At 43.4% G+C, this 22334-nt stretch overlaps 1 protein-coding gene across 5 annotated transcripts in view; it reads right to left on the bottom strand.

The window, feature by feature from the left end:
• Positions 1-22334, bottom strand: part of LOC138202421 (protein bicaudal D homolog 1-like) — a 52272-nt gene that overhangs the window by 23967 nt on the left and 5971 nt on the right. For 3 of the 5 annotated variants that reach the window (XM_069156378.1, XM_069156375.1, XM_069156377.1), the window contains exons 2-4: positions 3364-3576; positions 2985-3137; positions 1067-1371 (exon numbers count right to left, since the gene is read on the bottom strand). In XM_069156378.1, the coding sequence (XP_069012479.1) occupies positions 1067-1371; positions 2985-3137; positions 3364-3576 (671 nt within the window). Of the gene's footprint in view, positions 1-1066; positions 1372-2984; positions 3141-3363; positions 3577-22334 lie in introns of all 5 variants that reach the window. The other 2 variants (XM_069156374.1, XM_069156376.1) reach the window with 1 other exon arrangement.

Here is a 22334-nt window from a genome sequence, read left to right as displayed (position 1 = left end):
TGGTCAGTGGCGTGTTTCACCACCAACCAAAGTTCGACTGCAGATCAACCTTTCACAACGGAAGTTTGAGCTAAAGCAGATTTTTTTGCTTTGTCCTCATAGTCACTTTTATTTTATTATTATTATTAATCTGGTGCAGAAAGTCACCTTGTACACCTGTTCCAATATAAACAGAAACACACTGTGTGTCTCCTACAAAATGCATTCAGCAGCATCAACAGATGTTTTATAGGAAATGTATAAATGTAAATGTAAATTTCAATGGATACATCCTCCAAATGTCAACATATTTTACCTGTTTTCCTACAATATTGGCGCCCTGCAACCAAAGAATGATTAAAGTTGTTATAGTTGTGTTTCAGTAATGCAGAACACTCGGTTAAAGGATAAGTCTTTTTTTATAATGACAATAAATCCCATTGACAGAGCCAAACCGGTGTATCTACTAACAAGTATTGTGTGTGTGTCTGATACGTCTTATTCCTCTGAGCCATAGAGCTCCATTCATTGTCCAAAACTATTGGAAAACTATAGTGAGCCTCACTGTTGCCCTCGGTGACATGTTCTTTCATTGCCCTGAAAACATATTTTCATCGTTTATTTAGATTTAAAGCCTCATACACCTACATACATACACATACAAACACACCCTCCTGTTTCTGCAGCGTTTGTTAAAAACTACATTAACCTGTTCTTTCTTTTAATTAAACATATTTTATAATTTATGTCAGCAGGAGGAACCAATGGGCTTGGAGCTGAGAGCCACAGACAAGATAGTAAAATACATAGTAAAAGTACTGAGATGGACTCACAATGTTGTAAATGATGTATTGACTGGTTTAGTATTTCGGAAAAACCATCACATTTCCCTCAACATAAAGTGTCTTACAGATCCAAACCTAACAACATGTGGATTGGGAGGACGTGAAATCCATTTTCTGATTCCAAAGTCTGATGAACTGAACGCCCAACCGATGACCGTTTTGAATCCATGCAGCAATAACCATCCAAACCCTTCAAAACATAACTGGCAAAGTAAATCAGCAGTGTGGGTGTGTGTGTCCACCTCGTTGGGTCCTCTGTGTTCGGGGACAGCAGTGTCGTTGGGGTGGCGGTGCCGCTGGGGGGGGCGGAGCTGAACATCAGGTGAGCGCTGCCGGTGTAGGCCACGTCACACATGTTGAGGTGGTGGACAAGCTCTCTGCGCAGGTGGTTCTTCTGCTCGCGCTCGCTCTTCAGGGACTCCAGCGCCTCCTCCAGCTGGGTGTCTGAGATGTCCTTCAGGCGCAGCGCGTCCTGTAACTGGCTGTTCAGCAGCTCCGTCTCCTCCTCCAGGACCTTGATCTCATGCTTCAGGCCTTCGTACTCCACCTGAACCACAGTTTGAACAACGAGATCATAAACATTTGCATCACATCCTAAAAAGAAAGGAACCAGAGAATCGATTTATTAACTTTATTGCCTTTATCCTGACTCAGTGTTTTCTCCAGAAGACCCGGCCCAGCTTCCAGGCTCTGCATTTCACTGCCCTGTCCCAGACAGTGTGGGTCCTTCTGGTGCTGGTTCTGTTTCTCTCATTCATTCATTCATTCCTGTTGGGGTCACTGGTTTCCAGGGTTTCCACAGAGACTGCTCTGGTCAAGGTCATAGATGAAAGCGGACTCTGGCCTGTACACAGTGGACCTTAATGTCCCAGTCAGCCGTCTAAAGAACCGTGTTTGGGATGATTGATGTGGCTTTAATGAATCTCCTATCTGTCAAACAGGTCCGTCTCTGTAATTCTTGGAGATGTTTCCCCTGCTTGTGTCCCCCATGGATCTATTTTGAGTCCCTTCTCATTTACTTTATACGTGCTACTCCTGATGCTAATCACTCATAGACATGGCATCAATCTCCATTGCTACGCAGATGATATCTTTGTTTAAGTCCCAATAAAACCTGGTGCCACAGACTTCCTGAAGTTAAATGTCCCCAAATCAGATCATAATTATAATTTCCCCATCTGGCCCCATTTGTAGCCGCTTTAACAATCTCTCCTCGAGTCTGGGTACCTAATCTAATAATATCTGTAAAGAGGCTCAATACCTAGATGTTATTTTGGAGTCAGGTGCCTAAAATAAGTGTCCTGCTTTGCCTGATAGAGACAACCGACCAAGATCAGGTCATTTCTTCCCGCTGCAGACAAAAAGAAAAGCTCTTCCATGTTTTTACAACTTCCAGACTTGACCATTGCAACACACTTTATTCTGGTATCAGCAGGAACAACATCCAAAGACTGCAGTTGATACACACTGCTGCTCCCAGGCTTTTATCTCCTAATAAGAAAAGTAACCACCTCTACCAGTCCTGACTGCCCTTCACTGGTTACCTGTGAGGTTGAGCACTGAATGGTCAGACTCCTGTATATACCTGTGTTGTAACTCACTGTGAGCCTGATTGTTGCTTGAAATCCTCCAGCAGCTTTCAAAATTGGGACTTGTCACCATTGGAGTTAAAGGCTTAAAAACAGATCATCAGAAAAAAAGATCATCTGGCCAATCGACTGTATCGTGTTTATGACAGACGTTCCTAATCTATAGTTGAGCTTTTGTATTTTCAGCATTAAGGCCTTACAAACATATTTCCTTCCTCATAAAACCTACGAACTGATTTGGATTTTGGAACATTTTGAAGTGTCAGTGTTCTGTCTCCATGTGTGTGTGTGTGTGTGTGTGTGTGTGTGTGTGTGTGTGTGTGTGTGTGTGTGTGTGTGTGTGTGTGTGTGTGTGTGTGTGTGTCTCCATGTGTGTGTGTGTGTGTGTGTGTGTGTGTGTGTGTGTGTGTCTCCATGTGTGTGTGTGTGTGTGTGTGTGTGTGTCTCCGTGTGTGTGTGTGTGTGTGTGTGTGTGTGTGTGTGTGTGTGTGTCTCCATGTGTGTGTGTGTGTGTGTGTGTGTGTGTGTGTGTGTGTGTGTGTGTGTGTGTGTGTGTGTGTGTCATCCATACCTGGTTCTGTTTGAGCGTGGACACGAGTTTCTGCAGAGAGATGTTCTCCTCCTCTAGTTCGGTGTAATCCTGGAGAAGCCGAGACTCTCGAAACTTGTACTCTCGGATCTCCTCTCTCATCCTGCTCCGCTGCAGCTCCAACATCTCGTTACTCTGCTGAGACAGAACTGCAGCTTTATGACACAAATGATGCAAAGAAACCTGAGTGTGCATGAGGGTGTCTATGTTTTACATGATACTGAAAGAGAGGGAAGATGGAAGGACCAAACCATGTCAGACAAAGGTCAACTGTTCTTTTTAATTGACATATTTCAAACCTGGCTGGTTTTCTAAGAAAGGTTAAGATACGATATCCCACACCCCATCAGCTGCACTTTACCTCCCTGAGCTCCTGCAGCAGGCTGCTCAGGTGCTCGTTGTCAGCCTGGGTGTTAGAGGTGGTGGCTCGGCTGTGCTTCAGCTCCGACTGCAGCTCCAGGAGACGGCCCATGTAGTAGGCCTCCTTGGTGGCAGATTCCTGCAGCAGTGTCTCCTCGTTGGTCTCCCCATCCTCTGCTACCTTACGCTGGGTGGAGTAGGCCTGGCCAAACGCCTGGAACCAGACAGGACAGGAGGGAGGTGAGATCTTTATACCTGATGACGGATCAGGGTCCCAAAAATGTCCAAAAGTCTAATTATTATTAAAAAGCTTAATAGCCAAAGGAAACCATGAACCAATGAGCAACTGTTACATTTCTTAGTTTAGACTTTTTATTTTCTTCATTTTATTTAAAACAACTGCAAAAACAGTCAATGAAAGTGAGGTGAAAGCTTTGTCAGTCCAGTCTCACATCAAAATGTTTAATAGTTATGTTGGTCCACAGTGCAAAAGATATTAGTTTCACAATAACAGCTCTAGAACTGTGAAATGTGTTTGAAAGTGTGTTTTTGAAGAACGAAGTCATAGAAAATGAGTCAGTGTGAGCATTAGAAACAGATGATGGGCAGCTGGATGGCTCAAATACTGGACTTGTAAATACATGAATACAGAAGTCAGTCAACAAAATAACAAAAGCAAAAGTCAATGTGAATTCATTTTAAATAACGTGTAAATAAATATACAAGTAACGTCAGTTGAATTACGTGATGTAAGTTAAATGTGTTCTGCAATTGTAACATATTCATATTAACCCAAAACTAACCACATGATTCTGCTGCCTAAACCTGAGGCTCCTTAGAAAAACACTTAAATATCAGTGTTTTGTGATGTGAACCAAATCAGCAATTATACATTTTGATTACTAAAGTGTCTTTGTTTGTTTGCACTCTATTTGTGACATCATCTTCCATCCCATTATCAAAAAGTTCAAAACTGGAAGACTACTGACTGAGAAGAGAAAGCACACAGGCCGACCCACAAAGTGCAGCAACTAATTTAAACACATAGATGCATAAAATCTAGAAAAATTTAGAAGAAACAGCAATGATTCAGATATCAAAGAGAATGACCAGATACAGCTCAGTTCAAATAATTAAAACAAGGACAACATGCACAGAAAGTCTTTTCAGATCTTTGAGCACATTAATGATCCAAAGCAGCTTAATGAGAAATCCTGAAAACAGAATAGAAAAGGGAATTCAATGCCACATCAAATCCACATGACAGCTGCTACAAATACATATGATCCAACTTAAACCAATCATTTATGGATGAACAGCAGCACATTGGTCTTTGAGTGTCAAATTAAAAACATAGTTGGAAGGAAAGTCTTATTTTGTAATTGTGATAAATTATATTAAAATTGTAATTCATAGTGGCTCTAAAAACGGTGGCTGAAGACAAGATGCCTTTATTTCTATGTGAGCATAGTATGAAATATAAAATAGGACCATAACTTGATGTCACTGGATGCACAGCACCTCTGGTGCTCTATAGGTCTGTGACAGGATGAAGAGTTTATTGTTGGCGACAGCTCTGTAAGGAAGGAGCCAAAACAGTGAGCTCCAACAAATAAGCAGAGCTCCTGGTGATCTCTGGGCTCCACACCAACATCCCACCGCTGCACTGACTAATCTACTGAACTGAGACTCGGTGAGATGACCCACACCAGGCTGGACGTAGAGACAGGAGGGGAAGGGCCCCTCCTTTAAAGCATTCACTCTTCTTTTATGTGTTGGTTGAATGTGATGTTTCTGCAGGAATCTGCTCAGGCAGAATGTCTGCTGTGCATTTTCCCACAGGAGGAATGTGTAAGTACAGTTTAACAGAGTCAGCCAGTGTTTTCTGTCCCTCTGCTCACACACAGCAAACATGTAGGTTGTGTTCACTCAAGAAATTAATGAGTCTCCACTAAAAATACAACCAGCAGTACCGTGGGACAACTACCTTTAAGCTTAAAGTCAGAATATGTACTCATATGCAATGAGAAATAGAAATGAGGAGCCGAAGTGCATGAAGAAGTTTTAGATTGTGGATGTCAGGTGAAGTTTTGTTTCACCTCTCACCTGCTGTCACACCGCTCCTACTGCCATGATGTGCGCCGAGCATATAAACCCCTCAGGAGGATTTCACAAAAATGCAACTCAGATGTTGATCAAACGACAAAGTTTATCCCACTTACTGAGGCCCCGCCCCTTGTCCTGCAGGGCAAACTGTCTGAGATGAGTAGGTCGTCAGCCGATGCCGCTTCACGCGGCCTTCCGGCTATACGAGCTGTGTTTAGTCTGTTTCTCTCCTCCTTCCTTTGGCATCAGTGTTATTTTGTGTTTGCATGCTCAACAACTCCACAGCACACATGACGCACATCCACTCGCTGCTTGGATTACTGACAGTGCTGAAGTTCACACTCTATCTTTAATAAATTGAACTTGTTTTAACTGACTGTCATTCTTTGAGCCAGTTTGTGAAACTAACTCAGGACGGTCACAGCGTCCTCCTGCTCTGCGCACAGTTCACGCACAACAGGAGCAGACTTTGAACTTTTTCATCGACCCTCGTAAATACCACCACAAATTATTGATGATGTTGCTTTTCTAGCAGTGTGTGTGTGTGTGTGTGTGTGTGTGTGTGTGTGTGTGTGTGTGTGTGTGTGTGTGTGTGTGTGTGTATGTGTGTGTGTGTGTGTGTGTGTGTGTGTGTGTGTGTGTGTGTGTGTGTGTGTAAACAAGTCATATTGGTGATAATATGTCAGTGTTATATTCACAGCTTGTTGCACTGCACTCACATGGCCAAAAAAATTAATTAATTGTAATTTAACACTCCAATGATCAAGATTTGAAAATGTTCATCTGCCCCATTAGAACTGTCCAAATATTGTGTGGTGAACATCACTGCTGCTGGACAGAGAGCTGAAGGAGCTACAGGCACTGCACACGGTGCTAATTCTATCTTCATATATGGGGCTATATATGTAAAATGTAGACAAATGTAAATTGCAAACTAAAATGACCATCATGCAAAATTATAACAATATTGAGATGTACAGGAAAATATGATTTGCATCTAAAATCACAGCTTGGCTTGCCTGTCATCTGGTGCGTGAGTCATAGTTTCCATTAGTGCTTGCCAAACCAGAATCGAGCAACACAAACAAAACATAAAAAACAGAATCAAAGACGGGCAACACAAGCTGTGATTTTACATGCAAATCACATTTATTTAATTGTCATGTTGCAGCTCTTTGTCATATTTTTGGAAGATAGCAATTTTGGGTTGCAGTTTAATTTAATTAATCAATTAAATTCATGTTCTACAAATAAAACCTCATACTATCAGAATAATTTTAAAGATGCTGTAATCACATAAAAAATATACATGTTGTGGCTTTAAATATATGAATGCGGAGGCTTTTAGAGCTGCTTATGTTTGAAGATGTGTCACCTCAAACAAGAATCAAGGAAGAGCTGCAGTTTTAAACACAACAAGAGGAACCGGAGCGTCGCAGGAAAAACAGAATAAAACTGGAATTTATTATTCTGTTCTGTTGTCTTAAAGCTGTCATGCAGCTCAAAATCACCAGGATTCATCTTAATTTGTCAGCTCGTGGAAACTTTCCATTTCTCAAGCTGCTGTGGTACAAAAGTCTCACGTTAAGGCACCATAGACGTCAAGGTGGACACATTTCAACAGCTGGAAATGATGCTGCAACGTGTCGGGGACACAAACATTGATTTTACCCATGAACTCCCTCAGCAGCGTCCCACAGCTAATGAAGTTGCAGAGGAGTCACTGCTTATGTATGACATGCAGCGCAGCCTTCTGCTATAAAATCCATTACTTTGACACAGCACACAGCAGGTAACGGTGTGTGCGTGTCAACATATAGACGCATAACGACATCCACTCAATAAGCGTGACAGAAGCTTCGGGCTACTTTCAGAGAAAAATGCGACTGACACAAATTCAGCTGCTATAAATCAGCGTGAGGACATGAAAGCAGCTCCAGAGATGAGCTGTGTGTTTACACCAGACAGCATTCTCCACAGATCTGTTCACAATATATATATATATATAATAATATAAATGAAATATTTCCTCTCTGAAGGCTGTTATAAGCCCTGAAACAGGCTGCTCACTCATTCCCAGCTGGTTTAGAAAGAAGAGGCAGAGACGGCCTCACATCTCACACCACTGGAAACAGACCTGCTGCTGCAGGAAACATATAAAGAACAGAGAAGCCAGGGTTTAGTTTACTTACATTTATAATTACAACTGTTCTGCTGAAATAAACAAGACCTTCCCTGAAAGAGACGTTGTCTGGATGGCAGCATATGTTGCTCCAAAACCTGAATATATCATTCAGCATTAATGCTTCCTTCCAGATGTTCAAGCTACCCATGCCATGTGCACTAATGCATCCCTGTACCATCACAGATGTTGGCTTTAGAACTGAGCTGATAACAAACTGGATGGTCCCTCTCCTCTTTAACCTGGAGGATGCAGCATCCATGATTTCCAAACAGAATCTCAGATTGTGATCCATCAGACCTCAGGACAGTTGTCCACTTCACCTCAGTCCATCTTCAATGATCTCGGTCCAGAGAAGGCGGCGGTGTTTCTGGATCATGTTTCTACCTGGTTTCTTCTTTGGAGAGTTTTAACAGCATTTGTGGATGCAGCGATGAACTGTGTTCACAGACGATGGTTTTCACAAGTGTTCCTGAGCCCATGCAGTGATTTCCACCCCAGAATAGTGTGTTTTTAATGCAGTGCTGCCTGAGGGCCCGAAGATCACATGGTTTTACATGATTTGCAAATGATCACATTGTGTTTTTGTTTACATTTTGCACAGAGTTGGTTGTACATGTATTCTTTAGGCTGGCTTGGTCATACCAAGTATCTAACTCAACAAGGTACACCAGAAACAGGCGACATCAGCAGTCTGTGAACACCAGACCAAAACTTTTCCCAGCATCCTCTGGACTGGGAGTCAGTGGCCGGTTTGAGAATCAAAGGGGACATTCACATCTGACAGCAGAGACTGCTTTCAACAGGGCCAGTGGCTACCATCTCCACCCGTATTCAACCCGTTATCACTGACTGTTTATTCCACAACTAGTGAGCAGTTCCATTCACTGAAGGCCATAACATGGAGCTGAAAAACAACTTATTGTTGCAGTATTCAGAACATGTTTTCTTCCTTACCTTGAATTAAAAATGAAAACAAGTCCTGATGTGTTTAGTGACCAAAATATAGAAAATTCAGTAGTGCCAATTACAATAAGAGTTTTATATTGAATAGTGTGAACCAGCATGTGTTGGTGTTTATTCATGATGTGGTGTGAAGCTGCAGAATCTCTCAGACAGGTCACGATCTTTCACAACATAAAGTATTCATGTTTCTGTGTCACAGGCTGGTTCATTTCTGACAAGTATTATCAACCATTTGTAGCTACCTGCTACTGTAGAGTCACTTCCGTATGTGTCTCCATTTTTAGAAACCGAATAGTATTTCATGTTACATACATTCCTGAATGGATTTGTAGAAGTTTTGTTGACCTGCTGTTTCTTCAAAATCCAGATTCTGGGATTATCACCAGATAAAACCAAACACATTCCCATCAGCCTCAGCTGTACCTCCGTGTGACTTCCTGTCCTCTGCTGTGATTACAAGCCCCGCCCTGATTGTTTCCACCTGTGTCCAATTGTCTTCCCTCCCTCAGGTGTGTATAAAGTCTGTGTGCTTCAACCTTTCTGTGCCAGTTTGTTGTTCCACCTTGTGCTCTTGGTTCTGGCTGTTTATTCCCTCCTGTTCCCAGATACTTCCTGGTTTTAGCCCTTTATGGTGTTTCTGCTGCAGCATTTCTACATTTCGTACTTGATCTACAGTAACATCTTTAAATCTTGATTGGCGGTTGTCACAGCAGGACATTCGTGTCTCTCTTGTCCTGCATGTAGGTCAAGAGTGAACTGAACTAATTTATCTGCAGCTACTAAAAAGTTGGCGGTGACGTCTCGGAGGTTTGATCTGGCCGACAGTGATATGTAAATCTGCCGCTCTGAGACCAGTGTCCTCGTTAGCCGACACAGTGACTTAATGCCAACTCTGACTTCATGCTGCTATCGGCTGAAAGGAGGACAGAGACAGAGAGGCAGAACAGTGTCCTACTGGCCCACTGAGCGAGGACACGCTGGCCAATGGTGGTGATAAAAAGGAGTCATTTAATCATTTATGTTCATAAGAACACACTTCATTTTGCCAGCTTCCAAACCTTTATCTCGCGTTATATTTCTCCTCCCTCTTTCCCTCCATCCATCTGTCTCGCTGTGACTTCAGCCGGCTGATCTCAGCATACTAATACAGCCAGACTGAAGATTTCCCCATAAAACTGTCCCTCCGGCTTCACTGTGGGGTTATGATGCAGCAGCTAAGTCTGGCTGCAAGTTTGGGTTTTAAAATGGGCACGTTTAGCTTGAAAAGTCATATCTGCTCTTGCAAAATGGTCGATGGCGCAAAATCTGCTCTAATATTCAGTGGATTCTGTTCTACTTTGACCGAAACCATCAACAGACCCTTCGTTTGTCTGCATAAAGACTAAATCGCCTGTTTCCTTATTTTTTAGGAAGAACAGTTTGAGACCTGTTGGAGAAATCCTGCTTTAGTATCAGTTTCATGGGTCTGAACATGAGTTTCTTGCTGTTTTCCTCTCAGGTTGGTTCACATGATGTTTGTTTTTTTTAACTATTTGACCCATAGTGAAACAGAACAAAGTTGCAGCCTGGTGCATCATGCATCTGATAACTCTAATCTAATCTGTGTGACTCCATTCAGCTCAGACTCAGTGAGACATACTCAGACAGAGGCAGCTGCTATTTCTAACCTCAGCCTCCTAATTATCTCATTCACATTCCTGCTGTCTCACCATCACCTAGCTCCTCTTGTCACCGTTCACACATCCACTCTCTGAGGTGCAGGATGGTGTGAAACCCGACACACAATCATGTATCTACAGATTAATATAACTCATTCCAACAGGATGGGAAAAACTGTTAACACATATCAGCAAAGGAAAAGGAACGTCTCCAGTCCAGCTGTGAGATCTCACGTCAACAGTCTTTACTTCTGAATGTGATCATGTGAGGTCTCGTGTTGGCTGGTTGATCGTTGTGATTGGATGTGACATGAACATTAGCGGACTCAAATGCACGACTAAGACACAGACAACTCAGCTCAATAGTCTTTACAGAAGACAGAGATCAGTCCAATAATCAGAGACTCAGGTCATACACTGGAAGAACTCACGCGAGAAAACACTGGAACGAAGAGATGGGAATTACAACGAACTGCACCGAAAGTAAGAAACACGCAGACTGAATACATGAGGGCGGGAAGACAATGGAGGAAACAATCACTGGAAGTGAAGTAACCTAAAATGAAACGAGAGCTGAGTATCAAAATAAAACAGGAAATGGATGACAGAATACTGCAAAATAAGAGAAAAGGATCTTAACGGTCAGGACGTGATTTAACATTGGAAGCAGCGAGGACACGAAACAAGACTGAGTGACTGAAGTCGACAGGGAAGCAGCCGTTCCATCCTAAACAAAGCTAGCAGCTCTGAAACCCAACGGCGGTTCAAACGGAGAACAGAAGTCATGTACCTGCTGCACACATTCATGCATGGACCGCAAACAGTGAGGTCAAAACCGAATCCAGCGGCAACCAGCAGTGACGCCACACCCACTTATATATACGGTCAATGGAAATAATAGTCAGAGACAAAAATGAACTCCAGCAAAAGCATCTTTTCATTTCAAATGACCTTCAGAAGAATCAAAGTCTCCACTTTCAGACTCATGTAATGATTTTGTTAGAACCATTCGATTTTTGTGTCGGTATTATGACCCGCAGTCTGCTGTCAACCTCCCACCATGACACCGGGTACGATCGATAGGAGTCACATGCTAAATATCACTGCCAGACACCTGCAGTTCACTGTGTGTGTGTGTGTGTGTGTGTGTGTGTGTATTTCTGCTGCTTGATGCGTAAACCCAGACAATCTGCCAGCATTGTGAATCAAGGTCAGTTCACTGCCAATTATGCTGCAATAGATTCAGGAGAAACACCCACATTACTATCTAAAGCTTTTCCCTCCATGCAGGGAGTCTGATTTAAAAAGCAGACCGACAGCAGGCGTCCCTCGACCTTTACAACCTCCCTCTGTCATCTGTACACAGGAACTCCAATCACTGGCTTCAATTAGAATAAAAACAGGCGTAAAGGCAACAAGGTAAAGGTGGCCAACAAGTTAAAGAATAAACAATTCATGTTAGTGCAGAGTAGAACTTTAGATTGGATAAATAACAGGGATGACTGTTTTATCCTGTAGGGTCACGGCCTGCCAGCTGACTGGGCAGGCTGCATCCTGGACACCTCAACAGTCTATTGAGAAGCCACCAGACAGACAGAGAACTATCCACAAACACCTACAGCCACGTCAGAATTTAATATCAAATTATTATTTCAATTGTTATTGGTGATTTTTATTTATTTATATGTAGTGTTTACATAGACGGGTGATCTCACTAAATATTGGTTTGATTTAGGTTTCAGTGTCGTGTTCTCACCCGAGAACACTTCATGTGGACAGTAGGAATCAAACCCAACATTTTATCACAAATGCTGTAGTTTTTCAGACCTCCCTGTGGCCTGCTGATGGAGACAGAGACTTCTTATTTGCGTCTCTGATTCAGAGGCCAAGGTTATTTGGGCGTCACAGTTCTGGAGCTGTTCCTGACTGAACTTTGGGATGTTTCTCAGGTGGAAATAAAAAAAAAAAAAGAATCCACAGGGTTAAGATGAAACCAGCTTTGTAAGGAGTGACTACTGTTGACCTCAAATCATCTCCTAACATCTATTCAAAGGTCGACATGACAAACATTTGACCTACATACATGATGCCGTTTTTTTTTCATGTAAAATCCAGCTGTGACTTTGAGAGGTAGAACTTGCTGAATGTGCGTTTAAACCTTCAGACTTTGTCCCACAGCTCTGACATCAGCACTGAATGTGACCTTGGAAAATCCTTACAGCTCACGCTCAATCTGGCGGAGCCTCAAAATGTCCCGATGACATCATAGATTATTTATTTCCAAAACTTTGACAAATATCTGAATGTTATGTGATGAAAATATAAAGTGGTAACTCCATTTTAAACAGGAAGAAACCAAAGCCAGTTATCTGCTTTCTCAGTGAGCCGCTGATGGAAATAATAAAGATTTATAGACTTAATTTGGAGGAGAGGAACTTTCTCTTCTTCCACATTAGCTGTTATCTGTGTGAACAGCTCAAAGATGCACAGATCAATATGAACCCTGCAGACAGAGGAGAACAGTGTCCTCTTTAATCTGGGACCAGGAGACAGACGGAGCAGCAGAGGAGAGGAGAGGAGCTAAAAGATATATGTACTGTAACTGCAACAAGAGGTTTCCTTTTACACAAGTTTCAGAGGACCATGAAGAGCTGCTCTCTGATATTTTCAGTTTCAGAGGAGTTTCTGTCGGTAGGACCCCTTCAGGCCAACACAGTAATGCAGTTTAAAGCCACGTCAGAGGTCTGTCTGATCCACTGTGTGTTTGTTACTGACTGAATATAGTCGTCATTCCTGAATGACTGATTGTGTTGTGAGGTGTGTGAGGAGATGTAAGCACTGCAGTGGACCGAGGCTGAAGCAGCTTCCTGTGAATGGAGATGATGTGGGTTTCAACCAAAGACTGTATATTAAAGTGTCCGTAGCTTCCGGCTCTGAAAATGTGTCCGATGCAGAAGTGTCTCAAGCTGCAATACCACCGAGTGCCACAAGAGGTCGGCTTCAAAAAGCCTCCAGCTCCATAGATGATGTCGCCCCTCTGAAGAAGATAGTAATGAACCAGAGGAAGTTGTCTCCATGGTACAAGTCAGAACTACGCTCTGCTAGGCAGCGACTAGAAAGATGGAAAGGAAATGGAGTTCCACTAATATAGAAGAATTTCACCTGCCTGGAAGGAGAGTCTAATATTATATAAGAAAGCTCTTCATAAGGCCAGAACTTTATATTATTCATCATTAATAGAGGACAACAAGAACAACCCCAGGTTTCTTTTCAGCACTGTAGCAGGCTGACAAAGAGTCCCAGTTCTGTTGAGTCCTCTATTCCTTCAGCTCTCAGCAGTAATGACTTCATTAACTTCTTTCCCAATAAAATTCTTACTATTAGGGAGAGAATCGGGCCGACCCTTCCTGACACCATCGCTGATGTGATGTTAAGCACAGCAGCCCTTAAAGCAACTGTAGGACCAGATGTAAACTTGGAACATTTCTCTCCTGTTGAGCTCTCTGAGTTAACTAGAATTATTTCTTCATCTGGATCCTCTAGCTGTCTGTTAGATCTCATCCCAACTAAACTTTTTAAGGAAGTCTTCCCTTTAATTAATACTTCCATATTAGATCAGATCAACCTATCTATTGTAACCGGCTATGTACCACAGGCTTTTAAAGTGGCTGTAATTAAACCTTTACTTAAAAAGACGACTTTTGATCAGCTGTTTTAGGAAACTACAGACCAATTTACAACCTGACGTTTATTTCTAAAATCCTTGAAAAAGTTGTTGCAAATCAACTTTTTGATCATTTACAAAGGAATGATCTGTTTGAAGATGTTCAGTCTTTAGAGTTCATCAAAGCACAGAAACAGCTCTGGTGAAAGTTACTAATGACCTTTTATTAGCCTCAGATAATGGACTCGTCTCTGTACTTGTTCTTCTGGACCTCAGTGCTGCTTTTGATACGATTGATCATACGATCTTATTACAGAGATTAGAAGACGTTACGAGGATTAAAGGAACTGCATTAGACAGGTTCAAATCCTACTTATCAGATAGATTCCAGTTTGTCCATGTCAACAATGAGTCTTCCAGACAAACAAGAGTTAGTTATGGAGTTCCACAAGGCTCAGTGTTAGGCCCAATACTTTTTACTTTGTACATGCTTCCATTAGGAGATGTCATCATTAATAAAATCAGGAAAATCCTTCCTCAGCATGACGCAGAAAAACTCATGCATTTGTTACTTCTAGACTAGATTATTGTAATTCCTTGTTGTTAGGATGTCCAAATTACTCATTAAAAACCTTGCAGCTGATCCAAAATGCTGCAGCAAGAACACTGACGGGATTTAACAAGAGAGATCATATTTCTCCAGTTTTATCTTCTCTTCACTGGCTTCCTGTGAAATCAAGAATAGAATTAAAAATTCTCTTGATGACTTACAAAGCTCTACATGACCAGGCTCCATCATATCCTAGAGATCTTATAGAACCATATAATCCTAGCAGAGTACTTCTCTCTCAGTACGCTAGTAGTTCTTTCTTTTCCAGATGTCCCGTCATGGAGCTGCATGTCTCTGCTCTGTGATTGTCATCTCCACCAACAGTTCTTCTCTTGTATCTCTATGCTGTCCTTTTCTCTCTCTGCTCTCCTCTCACCCCAACCGGTGGGGGCAGATGGCCGCCCACCTCTGAGCCTGGTTCTGTTGACAGATGCTCCGCCCACCTCTGAGCCCGGTTCTGTTAACAGATGCCCCGCCCACCTCTGATCCTGGTTCTGTTAACAGATGTTCTCCACCTCTGATCCTGGTTCTGTTAACAGATGCTCCGCCCACCTCTGATCCTGGTTCTGTTAACAGATGCTCCGCCCACCTCTGAGCCTGGTTCTGTTAACAGATGTTCTCCACCTCTGATCCTGGTTCTGTCGGAGGTTTCTTCCTGTTAAACAGAGTTTTTCTTCCCTCTGTTGGAGGTTTTTCTCCCTTAAAGAGGAGTTTTTTTCCTTTTAGCTTATGTGGGAATTGTTGAATTTTTGAATTGTTGGGTTTCTCTGTGTAATGTTGCAAAGTCTTGCTGTGAGGATTTTAATTTTAAACCATATGATTCACAATCAGATGTGTTGTCATGTCCTCGTGAGTTTTTGCATATTTGAAATTCATGTGGTTTTAAGGACTGAAAAAAAGTAATTTGATAAATGTTTTTTTAGCAATTGCAAAAGCCAAAATAATATTCATTATCAGATATATGAATTATCTGGGAGGGTGTTTTATGGAGAACAGAAAAATAACTATTGATATGAAAATGTTAGTAGAATCCCACAAGCTTTACAACTCATCTCTGCTCACAGGACTCTCTAATGCAGCTTCTATGGCATAAAAAAACTTCAACAGGCTGCGTGATGATTTCTATAATCACACATTCACTACAATAATAGAAACACTTCAGTTTGCACAAAACAGCTGGATGTCTTCGTAAACATCTCGTAGAAATGAAACACACGCCTGCATGTATCTTATTCCTCCCTGGTTTCCTGCAGCTCATTCTGCACCTCTTTGTTCTTGTGTCATCACAGCCGAGGTGTGTAAATGAGTGTGTGTGTGTGTGTGTGTGTGTGTGTGTGTGCGTGTTTTTGTTGGTGTGTGTGTGTGTGTGTGTGTGTGTGTGTGTGTGTGTGTGTGTGTGTGTGTGTGTGTGTGTGTGTGTGTTGGGTGGGGGATCGCCTCATGTCCAGTAAACTGAGCGAGCAGCAGGACAACAGAAATGAGGCTCCATCTCTTCCTCTCTGACTCCATCCTCCCTCTTTGTTTACCTTCCTGTGTTTCCTGTCCGACTCTCCTCCGTTTATAACCTTCACATCCTGCAGAATTAAGGAATTAAAAAAAGGATGAGAGAGCAACTAAGGAAGAGAAGGAGGGATGGAGGGATGGAGGGGAAGAGGAGCGGGTGGAGGACAGTGAAGTGGGATAATCACATTTGATCATGCTTCCTACCACTCCCTATGAACACGTCCTTTGTTTTACTTTCATCCCACCATTTACTCCTCCTTCCTCCCATCTCTCCAACTCTTCACCCACCAAAACATGTCAAGCTTTGGTGAGGTTTAGGAAAATATCAGTAGACCAGGGACTACAGACAGATAGATAGATAGATAGATAGATAGATAGATAGATAGATAGATAGATAGATAGATAGATAGATAGATAGATAGATAGATAGATAGATAGATAGATAGATAATAGATAGATAGATAGATAGATACAGTGGGTACGGAAAGTATTCAGACCCCTTTAAATTTTTCACTCTTTGTTTCATTGCAGCCATTTGCTAAAATCAAAAAAGTTCATTTTATTTCTCATTAATGTACACTCAGCACCCCATCTTGACAGAAAAAAACAGAAATGTAGAAATTTGTGCAAATTTATTAAAAAAGAAAAACTGAAATATCACATGGTCATAAGTATTCAGACCCTTTGCTGTGACACTCATATTTAACTCACATGCTGTCCATTTCTTCTGATCCTCCTTGAGATGGTTCTACTCCTTCATTGGAGTCCAGCTGTGTTTAATTAAACTGATTGGACTTGATTAGGAAAGGCACACACCTGTCTATATAAGACCTTACAGCTCACAGTGCATGTCAGAGCAAATGAGAATCATGAGGTCGAAGGAACTGTCCAAGGAGCTCAGAGACAGAATTGTGGCAAGGCACAGATCTGGCCAAGGTTACAAAATAATTTCTGCAGCACTCAAGGTTCCTAAGAGCACAGTGGCCTCCATAATCCTTAAATGGAAGAAGTTTGGGACGACCAGAACTCTTCCTAGACCTGGCCGTCCAGCCAAACTGAGCAATCGTGGGAGAAGAGCCTTGGTGAGAGAGGTAAAGAAGAACCCAAAGATCACTGTGGCTGAGCTCCAGAGATGCAGTAGGGAGATGGGAGAAAGTTCCACAAAGTCAACTATCACTGCAGCCCTCCACCAGTCGGGGCTTTATGGCAGAGTGGCCCGACGGAAGCCTCTCCTCAGTGCAAGACATATGAAAGCCCGCATAGAGTTTGCCAAAAAAACACATGAAGGACTCACAGACTATGGGAAATAAGATTCTCTGGTCTGATGAGACCAAGATTGAACTTTTTGGTGTTAATTCTAAGCGGTATGTGTGGAGAAAACCAGGCACTGCTCATCACCTGCCCAATACAATCCCAACAGTGAAACATGGTGGTGACAGCATCATGCTATGGGGGTGTTTTCCATCTGCAGGGACAGGACGACTGGTTGCAATTGAAGGAAAGATGAATGCGGCCAAGTACAGAGATATCCTGGAAGAAAACCTCTTCCAGAGTGCTCTGGACCTCAGACTGGGCCGAAGGTTCACCTTCTAACAAGACAATGACCCGAAGCACACAGCTAAAATAACAAAGGAGTGGCTTCGGAACAACTCTGTGACCATTCTTGACTGGCCCAGCCAGAGCCCTGACCTAAACCCAATTGAGCATCTCTGGAGAGACCTGAAAATGGCTGTCCACCAACATTCACCATCCAACCTGACGGAACTGGAGAGGATCTGCAAGGAAGAATGGCAGAGGATCCCCAAATCCAGGTGTGAAAAGCTTGTTGCATCATTCCCAAGAAGACTCATGGCTGTACTAGCTCAAAAGGGTGCTTCTACTCAATACTGAGCAAAGGGTCTGAATACTTATGACCATGTGATATTTCAGTTTTTCTTTTTTAATAAATGTGTACAAATTTCTACATTTCTGTTTTTTTCTGTCAAGATGGGGTGCTGAGTGTACATTAATGAGAAATAAAATGAACTTTTTTGATTTTAGCAAATGGCTGCAATGAAACAAAGAGTGAAAAATTTAAAGGGGTCTGAATACTTTCCGTACCCACTGTAGATAGATAGATAGATAGATAGATAGATAGATAGATAGATAGATAGATACTTTATTAATCCCTCAGAGGGAAATTTTCACGTTCCAGCAGCATGTACAGGGCAAAAATATTGAATATAAAAAAAAATTAAATGCACATTCTAGAAAATAAAATAAACTAGAATATTATATGATCTCCTATATCAGGAATGCTCTCCTGTATCTGGAATGATCTCCTGTATCAGGAATGATCTCCTGTATTGGGAACGATCTCCTGTATCAGGAATGCTCTCCTGTATCTGGAATGATCTCCTGTATCAGGAATGATCTCCTGTATCAGGAATGATCTCCTGTATCAGTGATCTCCTGTATCTGGAATGATCTCCTATATCAGGAATGCTCTCCTGTATCTGGAATGATCTCCTGTATCAGGAACGATCTCCTGTATCAGGAATGCTCTCCTGTATCTGGAATGATCTCCTGTATCGGGAATGATCTCCTGTATCAGGAATGATCTCCTGTATCTGGAATGATCTCCTGTATCGGGAATGATCTCCTGTATCAGGAATGATCTCCTATATCAGGAATGATCTCCTGTATCAGGAATGATCTCCTGTATCGGGAATGATCTCCTGTATCAGGAATGATCTCCTGTATCTGTCCTTGTGACAGCAGCTGGAGGAGTCTTTTGGAGAACGTCCTCCTCTGTCCCTGCAGCAGGTGAAGAGGGTGGTCAGGATTATCCAATATGGATAATAGTTTCCTCAGCATCCTCCTCTTCAACACCTTTTCCAGACCATCCAGTTTGCAGCCAATGATGGAGCCGGCCTTCTTAACCAGTTTGTTAAGTATGTTGGTGTCTCCAGCTCCAATGCAGTCTGTTGTCATGGAAACACCAGGTACTTGTACTCCTCCACCATGTCCACCTCCTCTCCCAGAACTCTCAGCGGTTGTGGAGCCGTCGTCGTCTTCCTCCTGAAGTCGACCACCATCTCTCTGGTCTCAGGTAGATGATGATGTCATCCACTCCCACATGAGGCTGGTACGTAAATTGCAGAGGGTCCAGTGAAGATTTCACCAGCCGATGCCGTCAGGTCTTCAGGACCCTTGGACTGATGCTATCAGGTCTTCAGGAACCCGGGGCCGATGCCGTCGGGTCTTCAGGACCCCGGGGGCTGATGCCGTCAGGTCCTCCAGCCTTGCGCTGGTGGAGTCTCTCCAGCTATCTCCTAACCTGGCCAGTCATCACAGAGAGGGGGGCTTCATTCAGACTGGTTAAAGTCTCCAGTAACTGCCAAAAATGCACCGGGATGCTGAGTCTGCAGTTTAGCCACAGTGGAGTGGATGGTGTCCACTGCTGCCTCTGCGTCAGCTGATGGAGGAACGTACACAGCGATAACAATGACGGACGAGAACTCCCTCGGCAAATAATATGGACGCATCCCCACGGCTAGAAGTTCAATGTCCGGGCCACAGAAACGTTCCTTCACATACACGTGGTCGGGATTACACCACCTCTCGTTCACATAGACTGCAATCCCTCCATCTTTCTTCTTGTCGCTCTGTACAACGTCTCTGTCCGCCCGAACAGTCCTGAAACCGGGAATGGTCCTGAAGCTGGGAATGGTCCTGAAGCAGGGAACGGTCCTGAAGCTGGGAACGGTCCTGAAGCTGGGAACGGTCCTGAAGCAGGGAATGGTCCTGAAGCAGGGAACGGTCCTGAAGCAGGGAACGGTCCTGAAGCTGGGAACGGTCCTGAAGCAGGGAACGGTCCTGAAGCTGGGAACGGTCCTGAAGCAGGGAATGGTCCTGAAGCTGGGAACGGTCCTGAAGCAGGGAACGGTCCTGAAGCTGGGAACGGTCCTGAAGCTGGGAACGGTCCTGAAGCAGGGAACGGTCCTGAAGCTGGGAACGGTCCTGAAGCAGGGAACGGTCCTGAAGCTGGGAAAAGTCCTGAAGCTGGGAACGGTCCTGAAGCTGGGAACGGTCCTGAAGCAGGGAACGGTCCTGAAGCTGGGAACGGTCCTGAAGCAGGGAATGGTCCTGAAGCTGGGAACGGTCCTGAAGCAGGGAATGGTCCTGAAGCTGGGAACGGTCCTGAAGCAGGGAATGGTCCTGAAGCTGGGAACGGTCCTGAAGCAGGGAACGGTCCTGAAGCTGGGAACGGTCCTGAAGCTGGGAACGGTCCTGAAGCAGGGAACGGTCCTGAAGCTGGGAACGGTCCTGAAGCAGGGAACGGTCCTGAAGCAGGGAACGGTCCTGAAGCTGGGAAAAGTCCTGAAGCTGGGAACGGTCCTGAAGCTGGGAACGGTCCTGAAGCTGGGAACGGTCCTGAAGCAGGGAACGGTCCTGAAGCTGGGAACGGTCCTGAAGCCAGTACGGCCGCACTGTGGTCCAGGAGATGCGAGTGCAGCCATGTCTCAGTAAGACACATGATGCTGCACTCGCGGTACTCTGTCTGGGTCTTAATCAGCGCGCCGAGCTCATCCATCTTATTGGCCAAGGACCTCACGTTCCCCATTAAAATCGCCGGTACCAATGGTTTGTCTTTCCTCCTCTTCGCCTTCAACTCTCAGCTCTGTAACCCCGACGTCTGTTGAGAGTAAACAATGGCCCCAGTCCACTGTGCGTGGCTCGCCGTTACAAAGACAGAAAAAAGTAACAGAAAAGCCACCAGAAAAAAGGAAAAAAAGTTACAGTCCATTGCCTGACCGTCACTTAAACAAAACGTTAGAGAAAAAAAAAAAGAGTCTTGAAAGTCTTGAATCTAAAATGCACACCGGTAGCTGCTGCAACAGGCTGCCACTAGCACGGCGCCATCTTGCCGGTGTTGAGGTGACGGGGCGTTTTTCGTCATGGTAACAGTAAAAAATTTACAGGTAGATTAAGAACGTTTATGGCAAAAATAAACAATGTTGCAATCACTTAAGAAGAGGAAACCAACAGCAGTCCCACCCATCCATCCACCCTGACCTCCTCCTTACATCTGTCACCTGACTTCTTCCTGTCATAATTAATATGACCACTAGAGGACGCCGTCCACTGAACACAAACAGATGGGGTTTTAAGTCGTTTGCTGAAACCACTAGAAGTCAATTAACAATCAATAATGACGTGTTGCAGAGACGAGATCATCTTTTATGGTTGGTGGTCTCGTCCAGCAATCATCATGAAATCATCATGACCTCACACTCAATGAATAATTCACCACGTCTTCTCCATCGCATGTGTGTGTGTGTGTGTGTGTGTGTGTGTGTGTGTGTGTGTGTGTGTGTGTGTGTGTGTGTGTGTGTGTGTGCAGGCATGCATCTTTCAGACATCCAGTCTGCTCTTAAGTGCCTCTGAGCATGTAGCATCTAGGGTTTGTCTGGAGCTCACAGACTACGGAGAATGGACAAAATATCTGGAACACATTACATAATACAATCAAATACAATAAAACTATCACTTCACAAATTATCAGGAACCAAATCTCAACAATCTTTAAAGACAGCTTCTCCTTAACTGAGAATTTAAAGACTGTTTTTTTGGAGGTTTTTCTCCCACAGTATCTGCGGAGGGGCAGCATCCATAAACCAACTGAATGTGAAACCCTGGTGATGGAGGGAGGTGGTCTGCTGACCTGGAATCAGTGTCCGGTGACAACACGCCGTGGATGGACGTGACCCATTGGCTGCGTAACGTCACAGAGGAGTAACAGAGTGTACCAGGGGGTCACTGAGTCCCGTTCTGTATTTAGCTCTGCGCTGGTGGACTCGCTGCATCTTTTATCACTGCGCTGCACATCTCACATCCCACACACTCTCACTGTGTTCGGGAAAACCCACGAAGCATTTTATCATCGGTGGCCAAAGATCAGCATCACAGCATTCACGCAGCATTTCAAATACGTCTCCCCTCTCATGTTGTTAATTGTGATCTTGTTTTCTTGGTATATTTCCCACTTTATGTCACTTAAGTTGTGAGGAAAAATATGGTATATTAGATACTATTATAAATAATAGTATATAACTGCTGCATGCTGGGAAATTCCACTAAAATCAATTCACAAGCAATGGTGAATTCCAAAAACTTTGATGTGGGGAACATTTCCTGAAAAAGTCCCATTCAGCATTTTAAAATACAAGAATTTGGTTTATCTGAAAGTGTAAAGTTAATTAATGAACTACCATGAGTAGTTTATTTTGTTTTCCTTTAT

This window comes from Embiotoca jacksoni, unplaced genomic scaffold (genome assembly GCF_022577435.1).
Source record: "Embiotoca jacksoni isolate LCO1_2020_lvr unplaced genomic scaffold, fEmbJac1.0.p SCAF_21, whole genome shotgun sequence".
NCBI classification, from domain to species: Eukaryota; Metazoa; Chordata; class Actinopteri; family Embiotocidae; genus Embiotoca; species Embiotoca jacksoni.
Note: the sequence above shows the minus strand (reverse complement) of the source record. Positions and strands in the feature narration are given on the sequence as shown.